The following is a 20,682-nucleotide window of genomic DNA, read 5'->3' as shown; positions in this document are numbered from 1 at the left end:
TCAATAAGAGGGATGTGTATATGAATCTCCTATGTGACTTAGTAAGGCCCTGGGCAATCAGAAGGTCTTGGTCTCCCAACAGTAAGGTTGCATAATCCCACTCTATTTGTCTATTTGTGACTTGTGTAATCACCTGAAATGCCTGGTTCCACAGTGAAAGAGACGGGCATTCTAAAAAGGAATGAATAAAAGTCCCCCGCCCTGTCTGGCATTTGGTGCATTGACCCTCTCCCCAGAGTCCCATGACTGCCCCCTTAGCCTTTGTAATGTATGCTCGATGCAGTATCCTGTATTGGGTTTCTTGCAGGTTTGCTACTTTAACCATATCATAGATATTGGAAAAAAGCTTACTAAATTCTTTTATCGTGTAGTTTCTATTCAACTCTCTGTTCCACTGGTCCATCAATCTTTCCATCCCTCCCAGAGGCCTATGCATCTGCAATGTTTTATACCATGTGGATAAGCTGTTCGCCTTGTACGGTAAACTCAATAAAATCTTGTCCATTGGCCCCCACAGCCATCGATCTCCATGTATCCGTTGTAAAGAAGTATAATAATGCCGTACTTGAAGATATTGTAGTAAATGCTTATTGGGGAAATCCCACCTCTCCTTCAGCTGATCAAAGGATTCTAACTGTTCCTGCCCTTGTGCCATGAGATGGACCAGCATTACGCAGCCCTTCTCTTTCCACTTGTCAAATATAGAGTATCCTAAGCCTGCCGGAAAATCTGCATTGCCCACCAACCCCAGGAAGGGGGATGCCTCTGGTGCTCGGTTTTGATGCCCTCTCCACCAGGCCCACGCCCTCCGCAGAGGTTGCAAAAAGGTCAGTCTCCCTGCTGTGTCATATATATTACTAGGCCTCATATGTATAAGATTTATGAATGACCATGGGGCACTCCAATCCTCCAGTCCTCCGCTCGGCAAAAACCGATAAGTCCCCGTCATTCCCTCAAAAATAATTCGCATAAGTGCCGCCACGTTATATAGGCGTAGTTCAGGCAGCGCCAGGCCTCCCTCGTTCTTACTCAGAGAGAGCTTCTGGTGCCCTATCCGTGCTCCCCTCCCCTGCCAAATGAAGGAACGTATGATAGATCGGTATAAACGTTCGTCTCTCCTTAACAGCCATATGGGAGCCGCTTGTAATGGGTATAAGATCTTTGGCAGCAAAACCATTTTAACTAGGGCTATTCTGCCCATCAGGGAAAGCGGCAAGTGCTTCCATCTGTCACACAGCTTCCTGATATTTTCTATTATATCGACCACATTCTTTTTGTAGAATATCAATGTGTTAACACTAAGAAAGATTCCCAGATATCTCATAGCTCCTCGTGCTAGGGGTATTGGCAATCCCGACCAGCCCGGGTCTGTAGTGCTTCCTGATAACGGGAGCACCTCTGATTTTAAACAGTTGACCCGCAGCCCCGATATATCCCCGAAATCACCTATTATTGCCAGCACCCGGGGGAGATCCCTAGGCCCATTAGCCAGGTATACTAAGATGTCATCTGCAAATAGATTTACTCTAAAGTCCCTTCTGCCCACCCTGATCCCCCTCATGGCCCTAGTTTCCCTAATTGTTATTGCTAACGGTTCTATAGCTAGCAAGAAAAGGAGCGGTGACAAGGGGCATCCCTGCCGGGTTCCCCGCTGTAAGGGAAAGCTCTCTGTGAGTGTGCCGTTGAGCAGCAATCTGGCCACAGGGAGGTTGTACAGCGCTTTAATCCAAGATATGTATGCCCCTGATATGCCATAACGGTTCAGGACCCAAAACAAATACTGCCACGAAATGCTGTCGAACGCTTTTTCCATGTCCAACCCCACAATCCCTTCCAGGCCCCCTCTGCCCCTACATTCCTGTATAGCCAGGAGGGCTCTCATGATATTCATCGAGGCATGCCTTCCCGGGACAAATCCCACCTGGTCCTCATGAACCAAGGAGGAGATCACCCCGTTCATTCGCCGGGCCATTATGGCAGCCAGGATTTTAATATCCTGATTTAGCAGCGAAATGGGTCGATATGAGCCCACCTGATTTAGATCTTTGCCCGGCTTTGGTATTAGTACTATATGAGCCATATTGTTTTGTATAGGTAAGTTGTTATCCACAATCCCATTGAACCAATCTCCCAGGGGGCCCGCCACCAAGTCCACCATTATTCGGTAATATTCTGGTCCATAGCCATCTGGTCCTGGCGCCTTGGTCAGCTTTAAAGACTTGATGGCTTGTCTGATCTCTTGTTCCACTATAGGACCATTAAGGGTTTGTAATTGGTCATGCGTAAGTGTAGGTATGCAAATATCTTGAAAGAACCCCTCGCATGCTTCGGAGTTAAACCCTCTTGCCCCGTATAAGGAGCTGTAATAGGTGACGAATTGTTGTGTAATATGTTTATCTGTGGTGTGTTCTATCCCTGCCGCATCCCTGATAGCTGTAATGGTTTGCCTTTTACGATATGGCCTGACCAGTGTTGCCAGTAGTTTCCCCGCTTTATTCCCCCATTTGAATAGTTTAAAACGTTGGAAGTATATATCCCGTTGCGCCCTCTGATTCAAGATGTCGTCTATGTGGTGTCTAACCTCTAATAAGCGTGAGCGATCTCTTGCATTCATAGTACCTATATGTGTTCTTCTCAATTGATGGTATTCACTAGACAGTCTCAGCAGGTCTGCCTCTCTTTCCTTCTTTTTCCCCGCGGTATAAGCTATTATGTGACCCCTCATCACCGCCTTCGATGCTTCCCAATACATGCCGACATCTACATCCGATGTTTGATTATATGTTTGATAATCTATCCACTTAGTTCGTATGTATTCCCTGAATTCTTTGTCATGATACAGTGAAGGATGAAACTTCCACACCCTCTCTTCCCTTCCCCCTGCAAAAGATATTGTCATAGTAACTGCTGAGTGATCACTAAGGGCGCAATCCACTATGTGAACCCCAGAGGACCTAGAAAGCAGAGATGGTGTAGTAAGCAGATAATCAATCCGGGAGTAAGTGTTATGCGGGTGGGAGTAGAAGGTAAATTCGCTATCGTGTGGGTGCAGAAGTCTCCATATATCCACCAGCCCTAGCTGGGATGATAAAAAATTAACCCCTCTGCTCCCCCAATTCCCCCCCCTTAGCTTCCTGGGTTTACAATCCACCGTCTGGTCCGCTACACAGTTAAAGTCTCCCCCCATCACTATGTGACAGTCCGGGAAGGGCACCACTTTAGCCACTAACTCTGAGAAGAATCTATGGGAGTAAATGTTGGGTCCATAAATGTTACACAGTAAGATACTCTGTCCCCAGAGATCTCCCAGTACCAGCACATATCGACCCTCCTTATCCGTGATCACTTTCTGTGTTTTAAAGGGCAGCTGCTTATGTATCAAAATAGCCACCCCCCTTTGCCTAGAGTTGTATGAAGCATATTCTACCTCTCCTACCCAACTCCTCCGGAGTTTTTGGTGTTCTGTTATGTTCAAGTGTGTCTCCTGGAGGAAAGCTATATCGGATCTCTCCCTTTTCAGCCAGGAGAGCACTTTCGTTCTCTTAACCGGGGAATGAAGCCCGTCTACATTAAGAGTGACCACTTTCAGATTAACCATTGGCACCATAGTTGGGATTCCTTGTTATCATTATGTTAGTATTCCATTCACTGGCCTCCCAGCTAAGCCAGTGAATTCCCTCTCGCTGCCCCATCAAAGACCTTCCATTTCTCTCCCACACTCCTCTCCGTCCCCCTCCTCCTTGTATCAGAGCCTGAATCTTAATTCCATTTTGTGTTCCCTTTACTCCCCCCCTGCCCCCCCCCTCTTCCACTCACTTCCACACACCAATCACACACACACTCATTCCTCTCCCCACCCTCATCCCTCCCCCGCTCCCCCTACCCCCCATCTCCTGTCTGTCCCCTCTCCCTCCCAATGTACTTCCCCACATCCTTCACCTACCCACAACAGCTTAAAGAAAGGACATCCAACCCCTCCCCCCACCCTACCTGGTTTAATTCAAAACAGTACCAAACCATACTTTTTTTTTTTTTTTTTTTTTTGCTTCCCCCTTTTTTAACCTGTGACTATCTCATAACTACCCAACAAACCCCAAAAGGGAAAAAACAGAAACATATTCACAGAGATGATCAGATAAACATTTTCTCTCAGGTACTGCGCTGGTCCCCACTCCGTTTCTTCCCGGGATCTTGAGTATAGGTTGTGCTCTGGCTTCCTGCTATATCAGTAGACATTGTTCACTTCTTAACCTCTTGAAGCCAGGCAAAATGTCCGCAGTCCCCTTGTCAGCATGGCGATAACACTCTCTGCATCAGGCCTCACCGTCCCTGTCCACAGCTCTCTGCTATTCCGGTTCCGGGTGGTCTGCAGCCTTCTCCTGGTTACATTTCTCCAAAAAAACCTTCGCTCCAGCCACATCGTTTATCAGCTGAGTCTTCCCATCCACCCAGACCCTCAGCTTGGCCGGATAAAGCAGCGCGAATCTGACCCCCTTTTTGTAAAGAGCAGTACATATAGGCGCCATTGCCTTCCTCATTAGGGCCACGCGCATGGAGTAATCATTAAATAGCATCAAGCGGTGTCCCTCGTAGAGGAGCGCTTCCTTCATTCTTGCCGCTTTTAAAATCCTCTCCTTCGCCTGCCAGTTTATGAAATGGGCTATTGCCGTCCGGGGTCTTGTGTTCCCCTCGCCTCGTGCTCCAATACGGTGTGCTCTGTCACAGCAGAAGTAGCCCTCCTGTTCCGCCAGGCCTAAGTGATTTGGTAGCCATTTTACAAAGAAGTCATACAGGCCTTTGTCGGACACGGTTTCAGGCAGCCCGATCACCCGCAAATTATTTCGTCGCGCCCGATTTTCATGCTCTTCTACCTTCTCTTGCAACTCCGTGATATTCTTTTGAAGAGTGGCGACTTGCGCTGCAACGGCCTGCGCCTCCTCTTCTCTAGCGGAGATCCGGTGTTCCACCTCCGTGATGCGGGTCGTATGTGAGTCAAACTTCTCATTTATTTCGTCTACAGCGGACTGCAATTTGTTTAATTTGTCCTCCAGTGCTGCCGATACAGACCGGGAGATCTCCTGCGCCCAGTCTGTTGTTGGAATCGCCAGTGTTGTCTGCTTAGGTGATTCCCCCGCCATTTTGTCCATGCGGTTACTCGTTGCTTTAGACGACTTTTTGGGGGTTTTGGTGGGCATACCTCGCAAGGGACTCCCTCAATCGACTGCCAAGGTGAGTCCTCTTCCTTAGCCACGACTCTCCCCCAAATCTCAGCCTGTTAGTCTGGTACTATTAGCTGATATAGATGGGAGGATTGCGGAGCCTCTCTTCTTTGCTGCCTTCTAGGTAGCAGGCATCACATCACCCCCCTACTTTCTTTATATTATAAATGAAAATGTTGGAAATCATTAAAGTGTTGTTGACCATTGAAGAGGCAAGTGAGTTATGAGATGTAACGAGTAACTACAGAGGGCTAAACAATAGAGTGCAAGAACTTTCAGGTGCCAGTTCTTTAAAATTTGTGATATGAATTTTTGCTTTGGGCCATAGGTAATATATCAAACCCAATACATAAATAAATAAAACCAATCACAATTAAACAAGTAGACAAACGTACACTTGCCAATAAAAATGAAATTGGCAACAAGAAAAAAATAAATACCTCTGCAAACTGGCAAATATTGTCTCCCCAATCCACTATTAACATAGGGAGTCTTAGAAATCAGCTGGTGATAAATGCCAAGAAGCCCATTTTTATCCTATGGGCATCTCGGTGTTTACTGCCAGCTGATTTCTACTGTGAGCTAAAAACACTACCGTAGCTTAGTAAAAGATCCCCTTAAGGGAAACAGAGATGTAAATGAATATCCACTTAGGCTGACCCAAATCAATTTATTCCAAAATTCAACATGGGGCCTGCAGACCTCGCGCTCAGCTCTGGAAAAGAGAGCAAGCCCAAACTCTTGCTTAATATCACTCCTTTGTCAATGGAAGGTGTGTCAGTCTTCCTCTTCGGATTGAAACGAGGGAACAGGCTGATAGTACTGCATCTTATCAGCAATATACACTGGGTCCATTTGATGCAAAGCTTTAACAGGAAAAAATTAAAAACCTTGTGCATTTTTGCCTGGAACCAAAACTATGTATGCAGTCCCCGACACCCTCCCAACTCTACCTCCTCCTCCTGACCAAAAACCCCGCTCCCAAGCCTCTCCCCCCCCCCCCCGGTGGAAGCCCCCTCTTGGGTTTACTTTGTCCTTGGTGGGTAGTGGGTGCAGGAGCATCCCATTCCCCACTTGCTCCTGACTACAGCTGGCTCCACGTCAAAATAGCTTCCGGGACTACCAGTGGCTGTTTTGCAAGACTCACGGATGGAGATCCTGGGAGTCATTTTGAGACTGGAACTGGCACGAGCAGGAGTGACAAGATTGGGAGGGTTCAAGAGCCACCTTTTTGGTTGGGTGGGGGGAGGGAGTGGGGGCTAGTGGGCAGCGGACGGGCCAATTTCATTTTTGGCTTCAATTTCTGCTACAACTGAGTGGCTAATTTTGGTTGCAGATTCAGTTTCAGCAGAAACTGAAGATCCTATTTTCAGTCGGGCTGTACGATGGACTTGCGGCTCCTTTTTTTGTAAATACTTTTCCAATAGAAACACCTGCATAGTGTGGGCAACTCACACTGATGATTTATACAGGTAAATCACTGTGATAATGTGTTAACTGAGTTGGGCAGGAAGCCCTCATAAATGTACAGCCAAGTAAAACAAAACTCTTTTATTAAACCATTTCTGCAGCCTGTTATTCCACAGGTACAAAGAACAACAAGTATAGGCTCTTTTACTAAGAGTCAACTGTGCAGGCTTGTAAACTACTGGCTTTAACCCCATAGTATGTACACATATACAGTGGCGTTCCTAGCCTGGATGGCACCCGGGGCGGATCGCTGATGCGCCCCCCCCCCGGCGAAATGACACCCCCCCCCCGGGTGCACGCCGCTGGGGGGGGGGTGCCACGGCGCGCGCCTGTTGGCTCCGAGTTCGCTAACTTCGCTCGTTCGCTGCAGCTCCCTCTGCCCTGGAACAGGAAGTAACCTGTTCCGGGGCAGAGGGAGCTGCAGTGAACGAGCGAAGATAGCGAACTCGGAGCCGAAAGGCGTGCGCCGCGGCACCCCACAGCGGCGTGCACCCGGGGCGGACCGCCCCCCCCCCCCTTGGTACGCCACTGCACATATACACCTTTCCTTCCCTGAGTCAGAACAGTTCCGACTGAGGTCCCGATACAGAGACCTCCCTGGTGGAAGCCTCTGTATCGGGACCTCAGTCTGAACTGTTCTGGCTCAGGGAATTTAATGCCCTCCTGGCCTGTGCCCACCCCTCTGACAGGCTCAGCCTTAGCCGACTAGCGCCACCTACTCCAAGGTTGCTGAACTGTATCACCAGTGAGGAACTACTCTTCCCTATACCATTCACTCCCTCACAACCACTTTGTACCTGAGGCGTTTGCTAGGAAATTGTTTCTTTCCTTTTAGAGCAGGCTACATTTTTAGAATGTGACTCCTTTTGGTTTTCTTGCACTTATTTCTTGAATGAGGCATATTTTAAGAGTGGCAGAATTTGTAATAGCATGACCTTGCTCTGATGCAGCGAATTTGGTCGCGAAACATGGCCTATGTTGGCATATTGGTCCTGCTAGAAAACTAAATGCTAAATTTACTTTCTTTATATTATAAATGAAAATGTTGGAAATCATTAAAGTGTTGTTGACCATTGAAGAGGCAAGTGAGTTATGAGATGTAACGAGTAACTACAGAGGGCTAAACAATAGAGTGCAAGAACTTTCAGGTGCCAGTTCTTTAAAATTTGTGATATGAATTTTTGCTTTGGGATTTAATTTAGGCTTTGATTTTACCCCCTTAATATTTATTTTTCACCACTTTAATTGGAATGTATTTCTTATAAGGTCAATTTTCAAATGTATAAGTCCACTATCTGTATATTATTAAAGGCTTTGTGGATAGTGTCAGGCTACATATCCCTCTATCAGCACAGCACGATTGAGGTAATTTTATAAAATCATTTTCATGCATATCTGGCCTCTTTTTAAACTCACTTTCATATGATGGTGCATATTTATGTTTATGTTTCTCTATTCCAGTACTGAAATAACCCTTCTGGGCTTTCTTTTCCTTCCCCCAACCTACACTTTTTCCCTCTCTCTTCTTTGACTGTACTATATATATTGTAGTTCATTTCCCAATTGTGTCTCTTCATTTGTTGCCTTTTAAACTGCTATCAAATAAAAAGAAACATGAAACTATGCTAGAATTTTATAAAGACACGATTCCTACACAGCCAGCCTGCCAGACAAAATCACACAGAATACTTCCATACATGGACACATGTATCCTCCATAAGAATCACAGACAGTTCCACACTTGAAACATGTGGAAGTCTCACTAGAAATACATTCCTGCAGGGGCGTAGCCAGACAGCAGATTTTGAGTGGGCCTAGGCAAGAAGTGGGTGGGCACCAAGTGTTCTCCACCCCACCAAAAAAATATCTCAGCTGGTGGAAAAATGCTTCTCTCCACCTTGGCAGTCTGCAGCAGACATGTGCTGAAAACTGAGCATGCGTAGGTGCCAGTATCATGGACAGCAGCATTTTCGTTACCATCAGGGGGAAGTCTTCAGCTGGCAGAGATTGGAATCCCCACCAGCTACCGCTAAACGTATACTACTGTTGGGTGGGCCTGAGACCTATGTGGGTGGGCCCCGGCCTACCCAGGCCCACCTGTGGCTACGCCACTGCATTCCTGTGAATCTCTGTCTCTCACACACACATACAACATGTTCTCCAGGTAAAATGCACAAATCAGTTCCTTCAAGAAACTCCAGAAGGGGTCTCTGCCAGGGCTAGTGTGAGAATATTGGGTGACTTCCAATTAACCTTCAATCCCTAAGCTCTCCCCTACTGAGGTTTTGATAATCAAACTTAACACCTCACAATCACCTCAACACCACCCCTTCCAGAATCCTATATAATAATTCTCACCTCCAACTTTCTGACTTGCTGCCTGGGACCGTGGCTCATTCCGAGTTGGTCTGCTAGACTCCGTAGATCAGGCTGACATCACCGTAGCCATTATGATGTCAACTTCAGAACCCGGGGGGGGGGGAAAAACATGTCCAGAGGAGGGTGGCTGGAGGGGGGGCAGGGGAGAGAGGAGGGTCGCAGGACATGGGTGGCTGCAGGGGGGGGCAGGGGGGTCGCTGGACATGGGTGGCTGCAGTGGGCGAGGAGGGTCGCTGGACATGGGTGGCTGCAGGGGGAGCTGAGGAAAACCTTGCTAGCGCCCGTTTCATTTGTGTCAGAAACGGGCCTTTTTTACTAGTAATCTTCTAAAAATGCATAATTGGACAATCTACTTTTAAATATTAAACTTTGATATATAAATACATACACACACACATCCAGATCTATTTATACACAGTGATTGGAGAAAAGGGAGCCCTAGATTTTGGTATCTAACTTTCCCTCACTTTTACAAAACCACACTAGCGGTTGCCGTGCGGCAATGCTAACATAGCCCATTCACTTGAAAGGGATGTGTCAGCATTACTGCACAGGCAGCTGCTAATGCAGCATTGTAAAGAGGTGGAGGGGGGGGGGGTGTATGCTAGATAACTGTTGTGTTTTGTTCCAATTTTCGAGGCTTATATTTTACAAGCAAAAGGTGTGTATTATTCTTGTCGTCTTCAATACATGTTTACTGACAAGTTGACTGAAACAAGTGAACAGTAACTCACGCTAGGAGGTAAAATGTACAGGTTCTCTTTTTATTTTCTGTCCACTGTAGTGTGTATAGATAGATAGATAGATAGATAGATAGATGTAGACAGAGAGATATAGACACACATAATGAGAGCAATTTCCTAAAACCATATCCCTAAGAGTAAATGGGTTATTGCTCCCTCTTCTTGCAGATAGAGTACATCCTGACTGTTCTTTTTATTTTGTGTGGCTGTCAGAATCTATTGCTTTGCTTTGACTTAGCTGCTGGCTTTGAAACTGCCACCCTAGGCCACTGCCTAATTTGTCTGAACCGTGCCTCGGTGCTGATCTCTGCACTTATTTTCCCTTTAAACTTGGTGTTCTCTTACACAAACCTATACCCTGTTCAGTTCTGACTTTATTTGGGTGAGAAAAGTTTTTCCCTGTGCCACGTCACATTGCTCCTCCTCATCCTCCCCAGGATGATACTGGAGAGAGACCAGTGTGACTAAACCAAGAGGAAGGAGGGAAGCAGAGGAATGGGGTAACATGAAAGAGGACCAGAGGAATTTGGGATAGGAAGGTGAACCAAACAGAAGAAATAGCTAGGGGAGCAAGCTAGAGAGGAACAGAATGGAACAAGAAAAATAAATGATGTGAGAAAGGAAACAAGTCAAAGATTGGGGAAGTGAAAGCAACAAAGTGTGATGAGAAGAAAGATGAAAAAGAGATTGAGACTGTGTGAGAAAGGATGGAAAGAACAGTTGTGGTCTAGATCACAGAGATGCCATGTTACCCAGCTCCAAGCTGGAGATGTAGGGTCAGTCCTGGATTTCTGACCATCCCATTCTGCAGTACTGATTTCAATGGGCAGGATCAAGCACTACAAATCCCAAACTATTTTGGAATGTAAGTTTAAAAGCAGGACCGGCCAAAAAGTCTGTAGCCTAGAACTGGCTAACTTAGCATCACTGAGATTTATGTTTTTCAAGCTGGTGCTGGAATACCCTCTGCACCCTCAGGTTTTCAGGATATCCACAATGGGTAAACAAGAGAGAGATTTGCATGCAGTGGAGGCAGTGCTAATATATTTTATGCCTATTTTTAGTGAAGATACCCTGAAAAGCAGACTTGATAGGGGCATTTCAAGGAGCAGCTTAAGAAACATTGGTCTAGACTGGACAAGAGAACAGTTCAGAGAACAGAAGTGTCATAGAATGGCTCTTTTCTTTTCTGCTTTCTGAATTTAACCCCTTCCTCTCCCATCTCACTTCTGACTTTCCATAGCTTTAAAAAGAAGGGCATGCTACACTGTGCACAGAGATCAGCTACATTACACGATGCTACAGCTTGTCCCCACCACCTCTACTGTGCCACAAATATTTTAGTGCTTCAGGAAGAAGTAACTCACCAGCACAAGACTTGGACTTCCACATTTTGGCTAGTAAGATCAGCATGGCTAGCAAGTGGGACAGGTCCCCCAGAACCCGGAACACATTCATTGTAGTCTCCTGGGGGTTCTGTGTTACGTATCCAAAGGATCCCTCTGAAGCAAGAGACAAAGCAAAAGATGCCTCTATCAGCTCTCCACTTTATCTTCCTCTTCTGAACTCAGTATTCAGCTGGCTCTGTTGTGATTTTTCAGATGGACATTTCTCCTTTTGTGATTTAATTTATCCTGCAGCCCAGTGTTTATTCCTCTGTCCCAGTACATAGACTCCAAGTTTTGTGATAACTGCCTTCCTAATTTTTTTTTATTTTCTGGGAGTCTGTCCCAGTGTGAGATGCTAATGCCTTTTCTAGTTTCTGAATACAATTTATGCTCTGTGGGAACCACCCACCCTGCTGCAGTTCAATGTAAAACTTCCTTCTAAATGAATTTCTGCTCTGTTTCAGCTTAAAGAGTTTGCACCAGCTTTCCTTGCTGCTGTAAATCGCTGGTTCCCAGTTCGTATCCCAGTTCAGGCTGTATCAGAGGTGACGTGGCTTCTGAAGGCATGAAGAGAAAGAAAAAGAAGTGGGTGGAGGAAAGGTTTCTTAACCCACCCCCTTGCACTACAGTGTAGGCTAACTCTTCTCTGGGTCAGTAATCAGTCACTCTGCCTGCTGTAGTCTGGAAATATCCCACACCCAGATCTGTTTGCTTTGCATATCTGGATAGGACAGAAAGGCTGCATGAACTCCAGCTATACCTGTATTGTGCAAATAATTGCCAAAGTCTGCATTTAAGATATTTAAGCAGGGCCAGATTAAGGCATAGCTGTGCTAAGGACCTAAAATTTTCAGGGGCTCTGTCAGCTGTACTAATTCAGTGGTTGCCAATCAGCAATGTCTTTAGGTGTGCTGACAGACTACTAGGTCAAGAGGTTAGCTGCTGCCTGGCACAGAGAAGAGCCTGGGCAGGCCAGAGCTAACAGCACCCACAGAAGTGTTTTTCTCTATGCTCCCTGCCCCTACCACACAGTGCTCCTTAGCTGCTACTGCCTCTTCTTTTATCACTGAATTGCTGTGGTAGCCTACCCCCTGCCCAGTTTGATGGGATGTAGTTCTCTCTGTTCCTTTCTGTCTTTCCTCCCTCCCCTCACTCTCCATGCTAGATTTAAGCATGCCCCTATGGTTACCAATCCTCCTCTTTGCTGTGCCCCTGTCTTTTCAGGCCAGTACCAATAGAAGCATTTAACTGAAAGTCACCTCCTGCTACTGCAGGGCCAGTTTCAAATATGAGCTATTGGATCTCACAGCTCACACTGCAAGATTAAGGCAGTAGGAGATGAGGCAATTAAATGCTTCTACTGGTACTGGCACTGGTGGTGTGGAGGGAGGGGTGGAAATGCATAGGGGGGAGGATTGGGAGAGTAGGTAATAGTGAGTCCATGCTCAGCCCAGTGTTGAGAATGGGGGAGAGCAACCCAGAGAAAGGGTGGGTAATAAGGGGAAAAAGTCTGGGAAGAACATGTTGAGGAGAAAGAGCATTTAGAGGGAGGAAAGCATTGAGAAGGGGGAAGTGTCTCAAAGGGGGGAAGAATATTTGTAGAGAGGGGGTGATAATGGGGAAGAATGCCTGAAGAGATGATGCGGAAGATCTAAGAAGGAGATGAAAGGCAGAGTAAAGAAACAGGGGACTGTGAAAGGGGTAAGAGAAAGAAGAAAGAGACAGATGTGTGACAGAGATGAAACAGTATAGAAAGGGGACTGAGGAAGACAAGATGAAGGAAAAAGAAAGGACTGGATGCCAGGAAAGGTTGAATGACAGGGAAGGAGTTGGGGCTGGGGAAGGAATGAGAATCAGAGGAAGGTAGATGAGGACAAAGAAGAGAGTGGACATACAGAATGGAAATGGGGGACTAGGGAGAGGGGGAATGGGCAACTGGGAGAAACAAAGGCAGAAGCAAAGCCATAAATGGGCCTAGAGGAACTTGGGCCCCTCCATTTTTGGTTCTTTAATGCCCCTGGGCTTCCCGAAGTGCACTGAAAACAATAAAGCTGCTGGAAGCAATCTTGCCATAGAAACATAGAAAAATGTAGGCAGATAAAGACCACATGACCTATCCAATCTGCCCATCATAGCCATCTACTCTCCTATCACTTCTTTAGAGATTCTATTTACTTGTCCCAAGATCTCTTGAATTCAGACATTGTTTTCATCTTCACCACTTCAACTGGGAGGCTGTCCCACAAATTCACCACGCTTTCCGTGAAGAAGTATTTACTCAGGTTACTTCTGAGTTTATCCCCTTTCACCGTCATCCTATGCCCCCTCATTCCAGAGCTTCCTTTCAATTGAAAGAGACTTGCCTCCTGTGCATTTATGCCGCATATGTATTTAAATGTTTCATATCTCCTCTCTCCCGCCTTTCTTCCAAAGTATACATATTGAGATCTTTAAGTCTGTTCCCATACACTTTATGATGAAGACTACTGACCATTTTAGTAGCCGCCCTCTGGACCAACTCCATCCTGTTTGTATCTTTTTGAAGATGCGATCTCCAGAATTGTGCACAATATTCTAAATGAGGTCTCACCAGAGTCTTATACAGGGCATCATCACCTACTGGCTATTTGTCTCTCTATGCATCCAAGCATCCGTCTAGCTTTTGCCATTGCCTTTTCTACCTGTTTGGCCACATACGATCACACCTAAGTCCTGCTCCTCTTTCAAGCACAAAAGTTCTTCACCCCCTACACTGTACTGTTCCCTCAGGTTTTGCAGCCCAAATGCATGACCCTGCATTTTTTAGCATTAAATCTAAGCTGCAAATTCCAGACTATTCCTCTAGCTTCGCCAAACCCTTCCTCATGTTTATTTATTTTATTTGTTACATTTGTATCCCACATTTCCCCACCTCTTTGTAGGCTCAATGTGGCTTACATAGTGCCGGAGAGCTGTTTCCAGACTTCGGAGTAAACAAATACAATGTGGTGTAGGGGTAAGATACTGTTCATGTGGTGGGACCACATAAAGGATTCGGTCGGCAGATGGTTGTGTGAAGACCATTACGAACTATAGTGTTCGTATCTGCAATAGGGTAGACACCATCTGGGGTGTCTACCCTATTGCAGATTTTGGTATCATCCACAAAGAGACAAACCTTACCAGAGCGCACCGACACCTCCTGAATCGAGGGTGAGCGGTCCCTCCGGCATCGGTGCTTCTCAGGTGCCGAGTCTTTCGGCGCCCCGGAGCTCTCGGCACCGTGTCGGGACGGTGACCAATGCTGATGCTTCTTAGCCTTCGCTCGAAGCTCGGTACCGGTACTGCACGGTGCCGAGGAGGACGTCGAATCCAAACGACTCCTCAGGCTGGGTCCGAAGGACGGTCCCGGTGGGCCTGCACAGCAGGAGTCCTCGAGGCAGGCGGAGACCCACTCGATGGCTCACTGCTACCAGCATGGGGTCTCTGGACAGCCATTACCTGCGCTCCGGAGAACGATGCACCCTCCGATGCTGACATCGATACCGGCGATGACCTCGGTACCGCTGGCTCCGTTGACGTCGAAGAACCGGATCGGGCTCCGAACAAGACGTTCTACTGAGCCAAAGCACTGCCTGAGTCCGCTTCTTCAATTGGAGACACTGAAGACAGGCGTCAGGTCGATGACTCTCACCTAAGCACTGGAGACACGAAGCGTGCATGTCAGTAAGGGAGATTGTCCGGCGGGACCACGTGCACCTTTTGAAGCCGCTGGTAGGCTTCGAGGACATGGGCGGAAAAATCGCGCCGGCGAGGTCGAACGCAATGGTGCCTGAAAAAAAGACACCAAAAGAAAAAAAGGAACCGCCCGGGCGGCCCAAAATGGCTGCGCAAAAAAACTAAAAGGAAACTTAAGGGGAAAAAAAACTAAGAAAAGTAAAGGATTTTTTTTTTTTTTTTTAAACAGAGAAAGAAAAAAAGAGAGGAGTCAAAGACTCACAGAGAAAAAATTCGCCGAAAGCGGGCGAAGAAACAATAAAAAAGTGCAAGAGGTCGATCCTGGGCAGAGAAGCGGCAAAGCAGCGTTCCCAAACCGCGAATAAAGAAGACTGACGAGCACGCTCGCGATCGGGTGGGAAGACGGCTGCGCATGCACGGTATGCACGGAAGCGCGAGACTAGCAAACTTTTGTTGCTAGGGAAGATTTTCCGGTCCTGGGCTGCCGCTGGACGTCACCCATCAGTGAGAACAAGCAGCCTGCTTGTCCTCGGAGAATTAAAGAAAAAGCAGACAAAAGATTGCAAAATTATCACTGTCAACTGCTGAGCAAGATGTAAATAGGAACAACAAAAATGGGAGAGTTAGAATATATTGTACTAAATGAAAAATTAGATATAATAAACATCTCTGAGATCTGGTGGAAGGAGGATAACCAGTGGGACACTGTCATACCAGGGTATAAATTATATCGTAGTGATAGGGTGGATCAAATTGGTGGAGGGGTAGCATTGTATGTTAAGGAGGGTCTTGAATCAAATAAATTGAAAATTCTGCAGAAAACAAAACACATCTTGGAATCCTTAAGGATTGAAATTCCATGTGTAAAGGGGAAAAGGATAGTGATAGGAGTGTACTACTGTCCACCTGGTCAGGATGAACAGACAGATGTAGAAGGAGGCTAACAAACTGGGGAACACAATAATAATGGGTGATTTCAATTACCTATTATCAAGAAAAATTCTACCCTATAAACCCCAGTATTGGAGGTGTAAAGTCACAATTCTACATGAATATAATTGTGGAGAAAAAAAGACTTCAGAAACCATGGAGTTGTCTCTTTAAAGGCAAACCTTTCAATATCCAGAGAGCTCCTCTTCAATTACTAGTCTTCACAAAAAAAACTCCACGCTTCTGATTCATGAATTACATGTAAATACACCTTTCACAATACCTTATGGTAGAGGCTCATTCAAACCGCCATTCCTCCAGTGAAATAAACATTAAATCATTACTTAGCTTGGATAGTAGTGGTGCAGCAAGTGCAAATTATTCTCAACAGCATACGTTAACCATAACGCCCAACAGGAGAACCCTGTTTCGCCACCATCGGGCTGTTTCAAGGGCTAAACAATGCATCCATAATTTCTATCCAGAGCTACAAACAATCACCACGCTAGTAGCCTCTTCTTGGCTTCACCGGAGGAATGGCGGTTTGAATGAGCCTCTACCATAAGGTATTGTGAAAGGTGTATTTACGTGTAATTCATGAATAAGAAGCGTGGAGTTTTTTTGTTAAGACTAGTGATTGAAGAGGAGCTCTCTGGATATTGAAAGGTTTGCCTTTAAAGAGACAACTCCATGGTTTCTGAAGTCTTTTTTTCTCCACAATTATATTCATGTAGAATTGTGACTTTACACCTCCAATACTGGGGTTTATAGGGTAGAATTTTTCTTGATAATAGTTGATTTATATTCTACTTATTCCAATATTTGATATCAGTGATTTCAATTACCCCAATATTGACTGGGTAAATATAACATCAGGGCATGCTAGGGAGGTAAAATTCCTCGATGAAATCAAGGACTGCTTTATGGAGCAGCTGGTACAGAAGTCAACAAGAGGAGGAAAAATTCTAGACCTAGTCCTTAGTGAAGCGCATGATCTGGTACAGGAGGTAATGGTGATGGGGCCGCTTGATAACCATGATCATAATATGATGAGATTTGATATTAACTTTGGAGTAAATACACATAGGATATCCAATACATTAGCATTTAACTTTCAAAGAGGAGACTAAAATGAGAAGAATGGTGTGAAAAAAAAATTTAGAGGAGCAGCTGCAAAGGTAAAAAATTACATCATGTGTGGTCATAGGAGCCAACTTTTCAAAATTATTGGGGATGCTAAACCCAATGGAAATAACCCCTCCCTGGACACATACAAGGAATGTTCTCAATATTGGGGGTGCTCAAGCACCCACAGCACCCACAGAGTCAGCTCCAATGTGTGTGGTTGTTGTTCAAAAATACCATCCTGGAAGCCCAGGCCAAATATATTCCGTGTATTAAAAAAGAGGATGGAGGAAGGACGACCAAATGACAGCCTGCATGGTTAAAAAATGAGGTGAAGGAGGCTGTTATAGCTAAAAGAAAATCCTTCAGAAAATGGAAGAAGGATCTGGCTGAAAATAATATGAAACAGCATAAGGAATGGCAAGTCAAATGCAAAGCGCTGATATGGAGGGCAAAGAGGGACTTTGAAAAAAAGATTGCACTGGAGGCAAAAACACATAGTAAAACATTTTTTTAGGTATATTAAAAGCAAGAAGCCTGCAAAAAAATCAGTTGGACTGCTAGATGACTGAGGTGATAAAGGGGCACTCAGGAAAGCCAAAGCCATTGCAGACAGATTAAATTAATTCTATGTTTTGGTCTTCACCGAAGATGATTTGGGAGAGATACCAGTGACAGAAAAGATATTCAAAGCTGACGAGTCAGAGAAACTGAATGACATCTCTATAAACCTGGAAGATGTAATGGCGCAATTTGACACACTAAAGAGTAGCAAATCACCGGACCAGATAGTATTCATCCCAGAGTACTGATAGAATTGAAAAATGAACTTGCACAACTATTGTCAGTAATATATATTTATCTTTAAAATCAAGCATAGTACCGGAAGATTGGAGGGTGGCCAATGTAACGTCAATTTTTTAAAATGGTTCCAGAGGCAGTAGTGGTCCCGAAGTAAAAAAAATGTCCGTGGCAACAGCAGGACGTTCCCTCTACTTGCAAAATGTGCATACATACTTCTACACATAGAAGGGCGTTCCTCAGTCTGGGCAACGTGTCTCTTAGGAGAGACCCCAATTTCTCAATGCAGGAGTCTGAGCTCCTGGTCCTCCTGTGCCTGAGGCACAGAAGAGAAATATTTAAAAGGTACCACCACCTGCCATCCCATAATGTCTCTATGAGGGCATGGAGATCCATCAGGAGCAGCCTGGAAAGGTGAGCATGAAGTAGTGCCCCCCCCCCAGGATCACATCACCAGTCATGTGTAAGAACCACATATAGACAGGGTCAGATACAGTGAGTTCTGAAGATCATCAGGCTCCCTCCCCTCTGGCTCATGCCCCATATCTGAAGAACAAACTAGAACATGTCCCCCAGCTCCCATGGGGCCCCCACCACTAACCAACACATACAGAAATGAGAGACTGAATAATTCTAGACCCCTAACAACCCTCTGGCCCCAGCAAGCTGACCCATATCTCCATACTGATGGGAACATACTAAACAAAATAGCACCACTAAAGACAAGAATATCAAGAAGACAAAACTCGATACCATGGTTCAATGACGAATTAAAAAAACTCAAAACACAATCCAGGAAACTTGAATGAGCATGGAAAAAAAAAACCAAAAGATGAACACACTCAATGCATGGAAACAAACACATAGAAAATACAAATATGCAATAAGACAAACCAAAAGGTCCTATTACAAAACTAAAATAGGACCGGATTACAAAGACCTGAAGAAAGTATTTAAACTTGTAAATAAGTTACTAGACACCACTCCTATCACCATGACCAACACAGACATCCCACCCGCAGACAAACTCGCTAATTACTTTAATGAAAAAATAATAAAGTTATGCAGCACACTTCCTCAGCACAACACCGACATCGAAAACTTCTTCAATGACCTGGACCTAATCCCTGGTGGATGCCCAGCTGACCGTATCTGGTCAACATTTACCCCCCCTCACCACTGAATCAGTTACAAAAGCAACTCACAGGTTTGCCAAAACCCACTGCAAACTGATATATGCCCCCAGTCAGCTACTCAAATCCGCCCCCGACCGCTTCATGGCAGACCTCACATCTCACCTAAATTTCAGGCTACAACAAGGTCTCTTCCCCGAGGAATACGGTAACATCCTACTCACCCCAATACCTAAAGACGCCAAGAAAAACACAAACGACCTAACCAATTACTGCCCAGTTGCGTCTATCCCATTAGTAGTCAAACTGATGGAGAGCTCAGTGACCAAACAGCTTACGGACTACATGGACAAGTTCTCAATATTACACGACTCACAATCAGGATTCCGCCCCCACCATAGTACTGAAACTGTCCAAGTCACTCTCCTGACCAAATTCAAGCAAGAAATAGCCACAGGTAAAAGTATACTTCTCCTTCAATTCGACATGGTCAACCACAATATACTACTAAGACTCCTTGGCCACTTCAGGATTGATGGAAATGTACTTAACTGGATAAAGGGTTTTCTAACCACCAGAACTTACCAAGTAAAATCAAATTCAAACATATCACCACCGTAGAAAGCTACCTGTGGAGTACCTCAAGGATCACCATTATCACCAATACTCTTCAACATGATGATGATCCCACTGGCAAAGTCCCTATCCAAACGAGGCCTCAACCCGTTCATCTATGCAGATGACATCACAATCTATATTCCCTTCAGTCATGACTTAACAGAAATAACCAATGAAACCAATGACGGCCTGAACATCATGGACTCCTGGGCAAACTCATTCCAACTGAAACTGAACACTGAAAAAACACACTGCCTCATCCTCTCATCTCAACATAACAAGTACAAACCCACATCCATAAACACCCCAGAACACACCCTGTCTACCTCAGACAGCCTAAAAATACTCGGCGTCATAATCAACCGCAACCTTACCCTTGAGAGCCAAGTAAACTCCATAATAAAGAAAATGTTTTACTCAACGTGGAGACTCAAACGAATAAAACCTTTCTTCCCAAGGGAAATTTTTTGAAACCTAATATAATCAATGGTCCTAAGCCGAACAGACTACTGCAACGGAATCTGTGCGGGATGTAAAGAACAACTCGTAAAAAAAATCCAGACCGCCCAAAACACAGCTGCCAGGCTGTTATTTGGTAAAACACGCTTCGAAAGCGCTAAAACCCTCCGAGAAAAGCTACACTGGCTCCCAATCAAAGAACGGATCATCTTCAAAATCTGCACCTTGGTCCACAAAATTATCTACGGCGTAGTTCCAGGACACATGACAGATCTCATAGATCTACCAACCAGAAACAGAATCGTATCATCACGATCATACCTAAACCTACATTACCCAAATTGCAAAGGACTGAAATACAAAACAACTTATGCATCCAGCTTCTGCTACTTAAGCGCACAACTATGGAATGAACTCCCAAAAGCAGTGAAAATAATCCATGACCATCCAAACTTCAGGAAATCACTAAAAACCAACCTCTTCAAAAAGGCTTACCCCACCGATCCAACGTAAATCCCCACATCCAGCAACACAACATAACCAATAATCGTACTGGACAATATACAATCTTCATCCCTTCCATCCTCATGGTGCCTGATACACACCTACCTCATTTCAACCACAATATAACCTGTATTTTTTATCAACCGACTGGCGAACGCCTTTACGGTACTATGTAAGCCACATTGAGCCTGCAAAT

General features: G+C 45.3%; 1 protein-coding gene across 2 annotated transcripts in view; it reads right to left on the bottom strand.

Annotated features, from left to right (window-relative positions):
• Nucleotides 1-11,744, bottom strand: part of KDELR3 (KDEL endoplasmic reticulum protein retention receptor 3) — a 70,078-nt gene extending 58,334 nt beyond the window's left edge. Inside the window, exons 1-2 of one of the 2 annotated variants that reach the window (XM_030210671.1) lie at nt 11,609-11,744; nt 11,179-11,313 (exon numbers count right to left, since the gene is read on the bottom strand). In XM_030210671.1, coding sequence (XP_030066531.1) covers nt 11,179-11,269 — 91 coding nt within the window. In that variant the 5' untranslated portion in view covers nt 11,270-11,313; nt 11,609-11,744. Of the gene's footprint in view, nt 1-11,178 lie in introns of both variants that reach the window. The other variant, XM_030210665.1, reaches the window with a different exon arrangement.
• Nucleotides 11,745-20,682: the final 8,938 nt, after the last annotated feature.

The sequence above is a fragment of the Microcaecilia unicolor genome, chromosome 1, assembly GCF_901765095.1.
Source record: "Microcaecilia unicolor chromosome 1, aMicUni1.1, whole genome shotgun sequence".
NCBI lineage: Eukaryota > Metazoa > Chordata > Amphibia > Gymnophiona > Siphonopidae > Microcaecilia > Microcaecilia unicolor.
The sequence above is the reverse complement of the archived record's forward strand: the minus strand, read 5'-3'. Positions and strand labels throughout refer to the sequence as shown.